Below are 16,697 nucleotides of genomic sequence, written 5' to 3'. Positions count from 1 at the left end.
ATGTGTCTTATCTGAGCTGTCCTTATTGTAAAACTGCTGCAGGAGCATGCTAAAGGAATTACTGTATCTGGGTCACTTACAGACTCAAAATACTTCGCAGGCAGCAAACTTGAAATACATTTTTAAATCTGCACTCACATCTTACATAATGTAAAAACACCGAACCACATTCTCCCTTTACAAATTATTAATCAGCTGAATATTAAAGATTCACAGTTGGATGATTTATGTAACCCACTTTCGTTTTTTTCTTTTGCACCTGAAGGCATTACATAAGATGAAACACATGACCTAAAATTGTTTCTCACACCATTCTGCATCCTTTCAGAGCATGAAGGCCGGCGGCCCCTCCTCCAGCCGGGTGGTCGACCCAGGCAGCTTGCCCGTCCCTGCTCAGTCTGGGATGAGCCGCAGGGGGAAGACTCGCACTCCCAGTGTCCCTGAGATGAGCCGGGAGGCTGGACTGGAGCTGCTCAGGGAGCGGCCAGAGGAAGCCCTCTCCCCGAGCCGCCCTCAGGTCCTGGAGACCCCCGAGTCCCTCAGCGATTCTCTGTACGACAGTCTGTCGTCCTGCGGCAGCCAAGGATGATCCAGCCTAGGACGGGGGAGGACAGACAGGAGCTCATCTAGTCCACAGACAATAAGACCCAGCACCGCTCTGACTCTGAACATGTTTCCTGGTTGCTGGTAGAACTGTGATGCTGCTGACCCGCCGCCACCTTTGAGGAAAAGAAACTGTGCCCTGTTGATGTCCGCAAGAATATTGTGGTGACGATGCTTTTCTCATCAGCCGTTTTCTCTCTTGCAACTGGAAAGATGGATCGATAGACTTCTCCTCAGGATTACAAATAAACATGAAGCCAAAAGCCACCCCAAATAATATAGGTTGTTCACTTTTTTCACAATCAGACTGGACTGTGGACACTCTTTAATTCATGTGTATACAGGACTACAAAACGCATGGCTAAGCTAATGATTAGCACAAAAGTTGTCACTCCTGGTAGTTGTTCAGCAACTTGTCTTTTGTTTTAATCATCCTGTTAGACGGACACGTTATGTACATCAAAGAAGAGCTGATCAGTTCAATCGCTGACGTACTGTATTAATACATCCATTCTGTTCTGGATATCATTTCACCACATAATGTATTGAAGAAAAAAAAACATGGAGCTCCCTAAAAAAAAAAAGAATGTTCATGTCTGTGATTCTTTACTGCTAAACTCATGCATCACGATTTTAAATGTATAAACGATTTTATTGATCATGTTGATATTGTTTTGCAACCGAGGAAGGTTGTCAGAATACGTCTGTTTTAAATCATAAGACATTTAAAGGTAATATATACCAGCAATAATAACATAGATAAGAGAAATGGCTACACTATTCAATGAATATGTATTTCTATTATTTATTTATTTTAAATGTACATCATTTGCAGTCATCTTTTTTCTTTGTGTAATCTTTCTGTGAAAATTGCAGTCTCCTCGCTTAGTAGATTACGTTCATATCTTGTATTTCAACATCTTCGTTGCTGTTCGTTCCCTAGCCAATAGAGGTCCTATGTACCTACTGCCGTTTTTCAACTTTCTAATTAAAATGTTTTGATTTACTTCTTTGTGTCCAGTAGTTATTTTGCCCATTGGTATCAGTTACATAAAAACTCATAGTATAGTATATATTCCATAAATAGTCATAGTACAGTATGTCATAAAATATTCCATGAAAGTATATAGGATTCTATGACTTTTTGATAAAATATTTTATGACACACTATGCTATGACTTTTTCTATGGAAAATGTTACGACATACTATACTATGACTTTTTTGATGAAATATTTTACGACATACTATGCCTTTTTGTATGGAAAATTTTATGACAGACTATACTAAGACTTTTATCAAAAATTTTATGACACTGGTATGACTTTTTCTATGGAAAATTTTATGACATACTATACTATGACTTTTTTGATGAAATATTTTACGACATACTATACTATGACTTTTTGTATGGAAAATTTTATGACATACTATACTATGACTTTTTTGATTAAATATTTTGTGACATGCTATGACTTTTGATGAAATATTTTACGACATACTATACTATGACTTTTTGTATGGAAAATTTTCTGACATACTATACTATGACTTTTTGATTAAATATTTTATGACATACTATGCTATGACTTTTTCTATGGAAAATTTTACAACATACTATACTAAGACTTTTTTAGCAAAAATTTTTATGACATACTATGCTATGACTTTTTTGATTAAATATTTTACGACATACTATACTATGACTTTTTGTATGGAAAATTTTATGACAGTATACTATAACTTTTTTGATTAAATATTTTATGACATACTATACTATGACTTTAATCGAAAATTTTGATGACATACTCAACTATGACTGTTATAGAAACTTTTCTACATACTGTGGCTTTTTGTATGGAAGATTTTATGACATGCTATACTATGACTTTTTGTATGGAAAATTTTATGACATACTATACTGTGACTTTTTTGATGAAATATTTTACGACATACTATACTATGACTTTTTGTATGGAAAATTTTATGACATACTATACTGTGATTTTTTTGATAAAATATTTCATTACATACTATACTATGATTTTTTAATGAAATATTTTGACATACTATGCTATGACTTTTTCTACGGAAATTTTTATGACATACTATACTATGACTTTTTTGATTAAATATTTTATGACATACTATACTAAGACTTTTTTATCAAAAATTTTATGACATACTATGCTATGACTTTTTCTATGGAAAATTTTATGACATACTATACTATGACTTTTTTGATGAAATATTTTACGACATACTATACTATGATTTTTTGTATGGAAAATTTTATGACATAGTAAACTATAACTTTTGATTAAATATTTTATGACGTACTATACTATGACTTTAATCGAAAATTTTTATGACATACTCAACTATGACTTTTATAGAAACTTTTCTACATACTGTGGCTTTTTGTATGGAAGATTTTATGACATGCTATACTATGATTTTTTGTATGGAAAATTTTATGACATACTATACTATGAATTTTTTCATGAAATATTTTACGACATACTATACTATGACTTTTTGTATGGAAAATTTTATGACACTACACTGACTTTTTTTATGGAAAATTTTATGACATACTATACTGTGACTTTTTTGATAAAATATTTCATGACATACTATGCTATGACTTTTTCTATGGAAAATTTTACGACATAGTATACTATAACTTTTTTGATTAAATATTTCATGACATACTATACTATGATTTTTTTGATTAAATATTTTATGACATACTATATTATGACTTTTTATGAAAATTTTATGACATACTATACTATGACTTTTTTGATGAAATATTTATGACATACTATACTATGGCTTTTTTGATGAAATATTTTATGACCTAATATACAATGACTTTTTTATGGGAAATTTTATGACATTCTATACTATGACTTTTTTGATTAAATATTTTATGACATACTATAATATGACTTTTTTATGGAAATTTAGATAACATACAATACTATGACTTTTTTGATCAAATATTTTATGACATACTATACTATGACTTTTTTGTGGAAGAATTTTTGACATACTATACTATGACGTTTTTATGGGAGTTTTGATGACATACTATACTATGACTTTTTTATGGACAATTTTATGACATACTATACTATGACTTTTTTGATTAAATTTTTTATGACATACTATACTATGACTTTTTGATGAAAATTTTATGACATACTTTACTATGACTTTTTTGATGAAATATTTTATAACATACTATACTATGACGTTTTTATGGGAGTTTTGATGACATACTATACTATGACTTTTTTATGGACAATTTTATGACATACTATACTATGACTTTTTTGATTAAATATTTTATGACATACTATACTATGACTTTTTGATGAAAATTTTATGACATACTTTACTATGACTTTTTTGATGAAATATTTTATAACATACAATAGACTTTTTTGATGAAATATTTTATAACATACAATACTATGACTTTTTTGATTAAATATTTAATGACATACTATATTATGACTTTTTAATGGAAAATTACATGACATACTATACTATGACTTTTTTGACGAAATATTTATAACATACTATACTATGGCTTTTTTGATGGAATATTTTATGACCTACTATACAATGACTTTTTTTATGGGAAATTTCATGACATTCTATACTATGACTTTTTTGATGAAATATTTTATGACATACTATACTATGACTTTTTTGATGAAATATTTATGACATACTATACTATGGCTTTTTTGATTAAATATTTTATGACCTACTATACAATGACTTTTTAATGGAAAATTACATGACATAGTATACTATGACTTTTTTATGGATAAATTAATGACATACTATACTATGACTTTTTTATGGACAATTTTATGACATACTATACTATGACTTTTTTGATTAAATATTTTATGACATACTATATTATGACTTTTTATGGAAATTTTGATGACATACCATACTATGACTTTTTATGGAAATTTTGATGACATACTATACTATGACTTTTTGATGAAAATTTTATGACATACTTTACTATGACTTTTTTGATGAAATATTTTATAACATACTATACTATGACTTTTTTATGGAAATTCTATAACATACAATACTATGACTTTTTTGATTTAATATTTTATGACTTACTATACTATGACTTTTTTGATTAAATATTTTATGACATACTATATTATGACTTTTTTATGGATAATTTTATGACATACTATACTATGACTTTTTTGATTAAATATTTTATGACATACTATATTATGACTTTTTATGGAAATTTTATGACATACTATACTATGACTTTTTTGATTTAATATTTTATGACATACTATATTATGACTTTTTTGATTAAATATTTTATGACATACTATATTATGACTTTTTAGGGAAATTTTGATGACATACTATACTATGAATTTTTTTATGAAATATTTTATGACCTACTATACTATGACTTTTTTGTGGAAGAAATTTTGACATACTGTACTATGACTTTTTTATGGATAATTTTATGACATACTATACTATGATTTTTTTGATTAAATATTTTATGACATACTATATTATGACTTTTTATGAAAATTTTATAACATGCTATACTATGACTTTTTTGATGAAATATTTTATGACCTACTATACTATGACTTTTTTTTGGTATGTTATCAAAATGTCCATAAAAAGTCATAGTATAGTATGTCATTAAATGTTCCATAAAAAAGTCATAGTATAGTATGTCATAAAATATTCAATAAAAAAGTCATAATTTTGTAAGTGATAAAATTTTCCATAACAAAGTCATAGTATAGTATGTCATTAATTTTTCCATCAAGAAGTCATAGTATAGTAGGTCATAAAATATTTCATCAAACAAGTCATAGTATAGTATGTCACAAAATTTTCCATAAAAAAGTCATAGTATAGTATGTCAAAATATTACATAAAAAGTCATAATATAGTATGTCATAAAATATTTTATGAAAACAGTCATAGTATAGTATCTCAGGAAAACATAAGAAGAAACCTGAGAAAGAGCAACAGAGGAGGAATCTCTCATTCATTATGGACACACAGTAGATGTTGTGTATACCTAGTAAACCGAAAAGCCACATGGAAAATTAGGGTGACAATATTATAGTCAAAACTTTGGATGTTACTTTTGTTATTTTCTACCCATATTAACATATCTTATCTGAGCCGTCCTTATTGTAAAACTGCTGCAGGAGCATGCTAAAGGAATTACTGTATCTGGGTCACTTACAGACACAAAATATTTCGCAGGCAGCAAAGTTGAAATAAATTTTTAAATCTGCACTCACAATCACATTCGACCTTCATCAGAGCGAACATGAGGCAGCAATGGACAGTAACCAATCTGAGTCTAATCACTGGCTGTCACACAGGTGTGTTGCATTCAGCCAGAAAGCTCAACAATTAAGTGAAACACTGCATAGATGGAAGTGTGCGGAAATCTTTTTCTACCAATCTGGACTTGTTAATGTTTTCAGCACCTTGTCAAGACTGAGCCAGGTGGAGTGGCAGCTATTCTACATCATCTATATTTGATAAGCTAAAACCAGCAAATATTTGTTTTGGGTTTTTTTTGTTAAAAAAATTACTGATAAACAAACAACAACCCAATAATCAAAACATTTGCAGATTATTTTTTAGACAATCGACTAATTGATTCCTCAATTTGAAGGTCTGAATATTTTAAATGCATAACTAGTACTTGTAATTGAGTATTACTATTACTGGAATGATTAGAATATTTCCTCCACATCAGTTAAATACACAGAGAGCATGTGAGTGAAAACAGACAAAGATCATTTTGTTTCAATACGTTCAACACATTTATTTGAGCAAATGTATCAAATTATTAGTTTCAATTTTACATCCATAAAATAAATTCTTCACAGTATACACTTTCAAAAAATCGTAAAGGTTAACATCACATTTGGCAAACTAATTTCTAGACAACAGATATTTAGAGAAATTTACAGTGGGGGAGGTCTGAACGACTCGCCTGCTATCCAAGATGAAAATATGGACAGATGGCACCAGCTCTCCCTCCTCCACCTGCCAATGTCCAAAATCCAAAAAGTCCGTCTGAATGAGTAGCTCATCATGACTCTGACAGGCTTTCAGGGTTTGTGTCAGTGCAGGCTTCACCATTCTTACTCAAAATGTTGATCACAAAACAAAATTTGTGGGAACAAAAACAATTACCGGGCAATTTCTCAAAGGGTAAAATCTGTTGTCAAAATCATGGGACACCACGTCTTGTGACACTCCACCAAACAGAACAGAGGAAAACTATAAATAAGCAAATCAACAACTGAAATTACAGAACTTAAAATAAAACAATGCTCAGCCTCAGAAGCTCACATGACCCACTAAAAAGGAGCCTATCATGTCATTAATTTATGGCACTAGATAACAAGAATCTTCAGTAAGTGCTGCTCAGCTTCTGGGAGCCTTCATAGGGCAACGCTCCCCTCTACAGGCCAAGCATGTTCACTGCAGCATTAGTCTAATTCTTCATTCACAGCCATGACGGGGACTAGCATTAGTTTACCATAAACTTACATTCAACCCTTGTTGTAAGTTTGAAAAAAATAAATCAAAGAAATTTCAATAATATAAGACCACATAGGAGTTAATTCAATAAATGAAGACAGAACGTGAAAAGCACCAACTGCGTTGCAAATTGTGCCTCTTCTGACAGATTGTTATTCCAAAGTTTCTTTACTTCTTCTCCTTCTTCTTGTCCTGAAAGAGGCAAAATAATCAGTTATAACATGTGACAACATCACTCTTAGATATAAAGGTTATGATAAAATAAAAACAAACATTTTCTCACTTTACTAAAGTCTGTATCGAGCCATGCAGATAAATGTGGTTTCACAGAATGTGCTGATAGTTTGAAAAGCTGTGTCATCACTCAAATACAATCAGTCTTTACTTCAGTAAAAGGACAAACTTCATACTGTAAAAATATCCCATTTTAAGTAAGAGCACTGCATTCAAAATCTAACTCAAGTAAAAGTACTAAGGTATTGTTAACAAAATGACCTTAAAGTATCAAAGGTTAAAGTACATGTTCTGACTGATAAATCATTATTATATATTATTATTAAAACAGTAGTGCTGATGCATCAATGTATACGCAGCATTTCACTGTTGTATGTGGAGCTATCTTATTTGCTTTATATACAGTCAGGCCCCATTCAGAGGGCCACATGATACATCTGAGGGCCATGAGAGGATTAAGGGAGAGGAAACAAGAAAAAAGTTCTCCTTCAGAGATGTACAAACATATATATTTATAGTACTTTATTTTTCTTGCTTTTTTGTGGAATTTTGGATACATTTACCTCTTAGGACTAAAAACAATCACTTAAATGAAAACATCTGACATGTTTAGAGGAGACATGTAGTTTTAGTTAAACTGATAAAAACTCAGACATCTGAAACATGACAGGAGGCCTCAACCTACACACTCATTTTTGTGTTAGAGGTTAAATCAATCTAAAAGGTAACTGGTGACTAAAGCGGTCTAATAAATGCAGTGGAGTGAAAAGTCCAGTATTTCCCTCTGAGGTATAGTGGAGCTGTAGTGGATAATAAAATGGAGATAATCAAGCTTAACACCTCAAAACTGTCTTTAATAAATATAAAATATGTTCCATTGATTAAAGTGTCTCTCCAACTTTTTTCAATAAGGTACCCCTTTGAAATACCCACGGACCACTGAAACACACTGCAGTGTCAGTGTCTGATTTACTTAACAGCAAACTTGTAACTGAAAAACACTGAAATGCTGCTTTTGATATGTTTAAAATCACTAAAATCACTTAATTCATGGCAAACCAATGTTTCACCACCTTTGTCTCAACAGCATCTTATTTATAAGTTGTAACTTACAATTTAGGAGTATAATTATTTTAGGAATTATGCATGACATATTTTTTAAATTAACATTTTTAAAAAATCTCATGTACGCCCTGCAGTACTCCAAATTACCCCTAGGGGTACACATGCCCCCATTTGAGAAACACTGGATTAAAGTACACAACAATGTGTAACAAAGGTAAAATTAGCTCCATCTTTACCAACTACATTTACTTGCTACATATACAATAATGCATCAGTAATAAGAAACACTCACATGGAGGATTTTCTGCAGCAACAATACTTTTACTTTACTAATAATACCCTAAATGTAATATTTTTAGGAACAACTAAAGATTCACTATTAATTAATCTTCCAATTAAACTTTCAACTAATTCTTAAGTCTATGAAAGATCAAAAACGTTTGGGAACCACTGGTTCACTCTTTACCAATGCACTGTATTTTAGAATATTATTATATGTCTTTGTAATGAAAATCTAAAAAAGTTAGTGGTAACTAAATCTGTCAAATAAATGTAGTGGAGTCAAAAGTGTGATATTTCCCTCTATAGTGTAGAGGAGTAGAAAAATAAAGTAGCATAAAATGGATATAGTTAAATACAGTGCATGAGTTATCTAAGTGTCATTTGATTTCTAATTATTTTGTGCACCACAAACTAAATAAATTCCCTCACCACCATTGTGCTGCGGTGGTGTCCCAAGTTTCAGATATCTCAAAACCTCAGCACATAAAACCAAAAATATCTGCATGGTTTGATTCTTCGAGAGCTGGATGAGAAAATATGTTGTTTTGTGAGTAATCTCATCTCCGTGAGCAAACAGTTTCAAAACAGCATTTAATCTCAGTACTGTTAAAAAAAGTAAAATGCAATAAAAAGAGCATCAACTTATGTAACAGTGTAATTTATTTCCTGTCTTTCTTGTAGCAGCATTAGAGGTTGAGGCTGGAAATATCCTATATTTTGTTATTATCAACAAATCCCATGAAAACAGCAAAACCAACAATGGATTATAGACCGTCTCTCAATACTTTATGATTTACTGTCTGAGGCTCTCAGCCCAAAGCCTGATGCTTCCTATTAAAATGTACATCTTTAAAAACCTGTCACAAATATAGAGTTTCATTTAGACTCTAGATGATGTCAATTCATAATTCATAGGTTTTGTATTTAACTTTTTACCAGTATTAATCATTTTTACTGCCAAGGGAAGAACAGGTTGTAATCTAACTTATTATTTACAGATGTATAAAGATGCAAAAGAAAGATGTCCAGCTGATGACCCGGTAACAACAGATCATAGAAACAGATTAATTCCATTTCCTTTTAGTAAACGCTAGAACCCACCACATGTAACTAGCATACTGCGCAATCAACACGGACATACTGCACACACATCAACACATGAAAGAGAGAAACAGAAAAAAATAGAGAAAAAGAAAAGGAGCATCTTTGCCTCTACATCAGCTACAGTTAAGTGAGTCTATAGGTGTGAGGACAGTAGTGTTAACTCCGATGTCCTCTGGTTCTTTTTGTGCATTTCACAACACTGACTCACATCCACACTGATTCCACTGATACTCAGACTCCACACCTTGTTCACTTTCACATTTAACTGAGTCACATCTGTTGAATAAATGTCTTTTGTTTATCATTGAAATGGTGTGTTACTCATATCTGTCATGGCCTGGTGATGAGTCCTGACAAAACAGTGTAGTCTATACATAGATTATTGCTATGTTTGGACCTATAGGTTGGTAGTCCATATACTAAATAGTGTAACCAGTGATGGATGAACTACTTAGATCTGTAAGTTCATTGAAGTACTTATGTGACATAGAAAAAAATAGATAGAAATATTTTAGTTGTAGATTTGGTATATTCCTGAGTGTCTCCAGCACTAGGATGGTGTATGTCGGATCAACTCAATATAAACTACAATATCCATGTTCTCCATAATGAAGGAAAGTGTCACCCAGAGCAGCAGTGTGTCTCACTGATGTGCTTTTAATACTTCCTGAACAACAATAGAGCTCTATGGCACAGAGCAATAAAACAATACTTGTTAGTAGGATCACTTCATTGTTGCTTTTGGTCTTTTCACGGGATTTGTTGACACTAAGAAAAACACACAATACAGACTTATCTTTTAACTTTTGGAAGAGAAGAATTAGGCAGAACACTCTGTACCTTATCGTTCATGGCGAGGATGACCATCAGTTTCCTGAAGATGGTGATGAAATCAAGGAACAAGTCCACACAGTGCCTTCAAAAAACAAAGTAAACTTGTGTCAAAACAAAAGCAAAAACTACAAAACATCACCATACATTATTCAATATCTATAAAATAAAGCCCATCCTGTTGTAAAAAGATATCTGCTCATCATCTAAGGGCTCAGCTCATGTAGCAACTTGGTGCATACTCTTCTTATTTTTGAAACAAATGCAAAGTCATACACCTCATTATAGGGTGATGTATTTGCATGTTATTTGGTTATGAGAAGGTGTGAGCCAACAGATAAGGGAACACAAGTCCTCACCAGATGTAGTCCTTGTCTCCGTTCTCTGCTTTCTCAATGATGAGCTGAGTGTCAAACAGCACGAAGCCGCACATGATGAGCAGTCCGAGGTACATGTGTGCCTGCAGGAAACAATGAAAACCATGTATTACACAGAAACATTGTGACACAGAGCTGATCAAATGTGTAGTGAGGATTGATGCCACTTGGTTCAGCTACCTTAAACAGCATCACAGATCCAAAGAACATGTTCATCACAGACATCAAGAACAGGAGGGAAAGGCCAGACATCAGTGTACCTTAGAAGAATAACGAGTGAAGGGAAATGACATGTATGGGTTAACTACGCCGAGAGAAATTCTGCATAATGGCCAGAAAATTGCTGTAATTTAAAGTATTGTTGTAAATGGTTGAGAAGAGAAGTTTACAGTGTAATTGGTCACAACATTAATTAACTGCCTTTACCTCCAAGGAACAGGTAGCTCCTGCGTTTGGCATAGAGGGCGCTGAGAGTGAAGCAAATGAAAATCACAGAGGTTCCCATGAAAGCCGTCATGATGATGCTGAGGAGAAACAAACAGAGGTTCAAGATTCAAGCTTTTTTTGTCATATATTCAACATATTTCCAGGCTTTGTTGCCCTCTTCAGTAATGTGCTTTTTATAAAAACACAACATATATAAAAATGCAAAATATGAACAACAAAAACATATATACAAAGTAGATAATGCGCAAATAGAAAATATTAAATATAGTGAGGACAAATGTGGTGCAAATATAGAGGGATCCAGGGGAATGGTGAACGTATGAACATAAAATCAGAGGTGTAGTCCGTCAGGATTGTTGGCAGTGTCCTACAAGTTTTCAGTAAATATACACTTTCAATAAAACGTGCAGACCAACAGCCACGTGGGTACCATCTCATAATGTTCTTCTCAGTTTTATAATGTTTAACTTTTAGTCAGCTAACTGTCAGCTGCTTGTGTGAAGGGGTTAAACACTGAGTAACCTTTCACATACCTCGGATTGACAGCGATGACAAAGTCCAGTGTGGGGCCAAGGCCAACACCTGGAGAGAAAAAGAGGAAGGCAAACACTGATTTTAGACCACATGTAGACTTACATGACTGCAAATGAACAAGGACTGCTCTGTTCACATGCAAAGTGACAATTTTGCCTGTGACACGCCCACAAAATGATCGCCTTACCTGTGAGGAAGGCAAACCCTGCCAGGATAGCCAGTCTCTTCTTCTCTGTCTCCGAGTTGTGTGGCGTCATGGCAAGCCAAAACATCATCCCCAGGGAGCCGAGCACAGACAGCAACCCACCCTGAGAACAAGGGCACTAGGTTAAGATGGGGCAGGAAAAATTGTGACTATGAAAGGGCGCATTCAAGGTTTCTCCTCTTCTTTGAAAAAAAGTGCAGTGTAAAATTCTTCATGACTGGAGAGTGAATATAGTTGAACCAACAAAGTCACTGTTAGATGCTAAGATAAGACAGAAAAAGGCCCATCAGACAAATAAAGTTCTGTCTTATCTTCACATCTTATGGTGATTCTGATTCAAATTAAAGGCCTCTACCCTGACTTGTAGTTCTTGGTATCATCTTAAATGTGCCTGCAGTGCTCCTGATAGACAAGAGAATGCACTTTAAATGTTCCTATAGCTGGCACCAGTGTATCAGACAACAGACCAAATTAGAGCAGCTCTGGTGTTATGTTTGGTTTGTTGCTTTTATGTCACTTATAAACTTTTCTTTTCCCAATATGATAACTCTTTTTGGCTACATGTATCCATGTTGTTGAAAAAAATGAATGTCACCATAAGTCTATTATTCATAATTCATTCAGTATCTTCCAAAACTGTAAATCCCAAAATAACAACAAGGAAATGTTGGTAGCAAAGATGGTCTTAAGTATGAGGCTGCAGAATATCCTACACATGCAGTCTGTTTAGCTCAGTCATACTTTCTTCTGCGGGCACATACACTGTTGTCACATGAAACATGGATAGAGTTGAATAAACAACAAAGAATGTGCTCAGTGGTGGCAATGCTCGCTGTTAACTTCACAAAAGACATAGACTTCAGGGTTTCTAACAGAGTCTTATAGTGGAGGTGGATCTTACCTAAAATAAGAAAAACACCTCCGCTAAAAAAATATAAACAAAAATACACCTTCCTAAAATTAAACACAAATCTTCAGGGAAGAAGAGCCACTATATTTCACAGCAAATGCCATTTATTTACTTGTTGTGGACATTGTTTAAAACATCTACTAACTAAATGAATCATTAAAAGAGATGCATTAGGATACAAGCAGTTTACCATCTTTGCAGAACAAACACGAGACTTCAAAATTAAATATAGCATCATTTTGCTATTCTTAAAACTGTGACATATTTATCTGCACAGTAAATTGCTTCAAGCACCAAGCAACTAAAACCTGTAGCACAAATTCAGTTAGATATGGTAGATGAAATATTCTTGTCTGTACTCTCCTCAAGGGCACAATTTGCATTAATATCCTGACCTGAACAGGTGAGCAGGTTGCATCTTGTCAAAATTACCTGAAAGAGGCGTGTGACGACATGGACGTAGGAGCCAGCAGCAGCCACAAACATACAAACTGCCAGGCTGGAGTACACATTCTTCAAGTGCACCTGGGTGGAATGAGATCTACAACAACGACAACAACAACAAAAAAAAGCCATTTACAATAAACAAGGCAGGGCGTTGGACACTTGAGCAATTGTAGATAAACACATGACTGAGATTCAAATCTACTGCATGCTTACGTACATTTGGGAGAACTTGAAGAGGGAGTCAAAGTTGATGTTGCGGTCAAACACGTTCATGATGTAACCAAGGATCAAGATCTGAATAGATTCTTGAACGGACGAGGTCTCCTCTGAACAGAAACGCACATGATTACACTTCAGCCCCACCAAGTGTTTTAGAACCATTAACTGTTGTATTTAAAAGGTAACACAGGCACAGACAGTTGTTCATAATCAGCTGTGGAAAGCAACTGGCTACTTGTACTCAAATACAACTTTGAGGTTCTTAACATAAGCATTTACATTATTTATAACTTTATATTTCTGGTATACATTTCAAAGGGAACTACTGTCCTTTTGACTCCACTGCATTTATTTAACAGATATAGCTGCTTATAATATTAAGATTTTGCAAACAAAGTTCATGATTACTTACTAAATATGGTAGATTAAACTACCCAAAAATAGCAATGATCCAGTACTCTAAAAATATAACACTGACAGGGACCATTCAACATGATGATTACTTTTTATCTAATTGCTTTTATTTCTGTACTTTTACTCAACTTAAATAGTCCAATTCTGAATAAAGAAAGTACACTTGGGTATATTTTGGTAGTATGTATCGCTACTTTTATTTAGAAGTATAATCTGTACACGGCTTCCAACACTCATGATACACACGCATGTCGCAGATTAGAAGTGCGTAGTTAAATTAGATGACGGTTTGCTACATTAAAATGCACAACAGGTTAACGCTAACGTTAACTGACAGCCGTTGAAGTGTTTAGCAAGCTAACAAGGTGCCAATTCGTGTTAATAACGGTATTTTGTTAGCTAGCAACAAAAATCAAAAGCAACGCGTTTAATTTATGAAAAGAAATGTTGTATGAAACATGGCAGAGCAGTCGAGCAACAGCCCCAAACTGTTTGACGCATGAGACTATCATATTATCAGCTAATGTTGCTAGCTAGCTAAGCGTTAAACAATGTTACCGAGCAGCTTGGCTAAACTAAGCTAACGTTTAGCTCAACCGTCAACACAATTCGACGCTTCGGTCATTCCTCAGAAGAAAACGATAGTAATGTTACAGCTGCCATTAAAGCGAAACACCGAGGGCATGAGTACAATATGCTAACATCTGATAGCTCTTACCTCTCCTCTGCTACGAGCTAACTGTTTGGCAGCCTTTCTTCTTCCTGCTATACTTTTTTTTTTTTTTTTTTACAACACAAACAGTACGTGTCAGTCAGCACACATTATGTCACCATGGAAACGCCCCGAAAATTGTAGTCCTCATTCACTTTAGGTAAAGTACGATGTTTTTCCACGTCGCTAATAGACATGAATAAACAAAGTATCTGTTTTATAATTCCTGAACACTGAACCAACTTTGTTGTTATTCTTTACAGATATACTTTAATCAAGAAACACTGAAATATATATTAAAGGCTACTTCCGGCCGGGTGTGTCACAGAGTAATGTGCCCGGTACACCTAAAATGGCCGACTCATAAATTTAGCTGCACCATTCCAAACTGCTACCAGCAATTTTCTCCTGTCTTTCCCAACCTGGACAGTTAAAGTTTCAACCTTCCGTTTATTAAACGCTATGAAACAAAGACCAGCTTCATCTTTTATAACATGTTTCTAATCAAACTAAATGCCGTAGCTGTGTTCGTAGGAGTGTAATCAGTTGGGATCTTGATGAATCACTAGGACTTGTGGTGCAACTGCATGCAACGTGTTTTGAATACTTTAATGAAAGGGGGACATTTTACCATAGACTGTAAAATTATAATATTACACAACTTAAATTTATATTTAAACTCATAATGTTGGTTAAGAAAACCAAATGTATCATGAATTAGTATATTTTAATACACATTCAGTGGTGGAAGAAGTAGGCTACCCTCTTAACTGAACGTTTAAAGTTTTGGTATAACCATGAAACGAAGGGCTGCCTCCACTATATCTTATTTCTAATCAAACTACATGCAAAGCAAATGTAAATAGGCATGAGTGTGAAGCTTGATATGAATCATTTTGACCAGAGGGAGCGTGTATACTAAGTAGGCTACAACTACTCAGGTGGACTTCTGTCTGTAGGCTACTTGAGTACAAATTCAATGTACTTGTACTTTACTTGAATATGTCAGTTCTTATGTACATTTACAGCCTGGATCTACCTTACTAAACTACACTTAAGAGGCAAATATTTTACTTTTTACTCCACTACATTTGTTTGAAAATTGTAGTTACTGCACAGAGTAGAATTTTTCATAACCTTGCTGTTTAGTGGAAATGTCCAAATTCATTGATTTTGAGTTTAAATGTTTGTGATAAACTGAAAGATGAAATGCTCCTTTATGTGTTGAGAAGATTCTTCTTCTTCATAGACAAAAGAAACTATTTCAAACCCTTGTGGACCAGCTCTAAAATGCATCATCACAAAGTTGAAAACAGGGCTGTTTTTCTGACACCAAGAAAAGTTGACTTTTTAGAGCTACATGATTCTCACAGGACAGCCACGCTACAAACATATGACGATTTTATAGAATATAATGCATTGCTGTAGATTAAATTACCCACAAGTGAGCACAACCTTAAACATCTGAAGTTGTAATATTAAACCGAAAGCATCATATACAGTGGTGTGAAAAAGTGTTTGCCCCCTTCCTGATTTCTTACTTTTTTGCATGTTTTCCACACTTAAATGTTTCAGATCATCAAACAAATTTAAACATTAGTCAAAGATAACACAAGTAAACACAAAATGCAGTTTTTAAATGAAGGGTTTTATTAATGAGGAAGAAAAAAATCCAAAGTTACATGGCCCTGTGTGAAAAAGTGTTTGCCCCC

The 16,697-nt window shown here is 33.5% G+C and overlaps 2 protein-coding genes across 5 annotated transcripts in view; one reads left to right on the top strand and one right to left on the bottom strand.

Moving 5' to 3' along the window:
- Positions 1–1,623, top strand: part of nckap5l (NCK-associated protein 5-like) — a 63,166-nt gene extending 61,543 nt beyond the window's left edge. For all 4 annotated transcript variants that reach the window (XM_050065494.1, XM_050065492.1, XM_050065493.1 and 1 more), the window contains exon 13: positions 329–1,623. In XM_050065494.1, coding sequence (XP_049921451.1) covers positions 329–589 — 261 coding nt within the window. In that variant the 3' untranslated portion in view covers positions 590–1,623. The remainder of the gene's footprint in view (positions 1–328) is intronic.
- A 4,830-nt stretch (positions 1,624–6,453) lies between these two features.
- Positions 6,454–15,145, bottom strand: tegt (testis enhanced gene transcript (BAX inhibitor 1)). Its single transcript, XM_050065501.1, has 10 exons — positions 14,992–15,145; positions 13,858–13,966; positions 13,626–13,734; positions 12,266–12,386; positions 12,078–12,126; positions 11,524–11,621; positions 11,278–11,357; positions 11,080–11,180; positions 10,730–10,805; positions 6,454–7,396 (listed from the first exon to the last, which is right to left on the bottom strand). The coding sequence occupies exons 2-10, from the start codon at positions 13,911–13,913 to the stop codon at positions 7,373–7,375; spliced, it is 714 nt and encodes a 237-aa protein (XP_049921458.1). The 5' UTR covers positions 13,914–13,966; positions 14,992–15,145; the 3' UTR covers positions 6,454–7,372.
- Positions 15,146–16,697: the final 1,552 nt, after the last annotated feature.

Source organism: Epinephelus moara, chromosome 16 (genome assembly GCF_006386435.1).
Source record: "Epinephelus moara isolate mb chromosome 16, YSFRI_EMoa_1.0, whole genome shotgun sequence".
NCBI classification, from domain to species: Eukaryota; Metazoa; Chordata; class Actinopteri; order Perciformes; family Serranidae; genus Epinephelus; species Epinephelus moara.
Note: the sequence above shows the minus strand (reverse complement) of the source record. Positions and strands in the feature narration are given on the sequence as shown.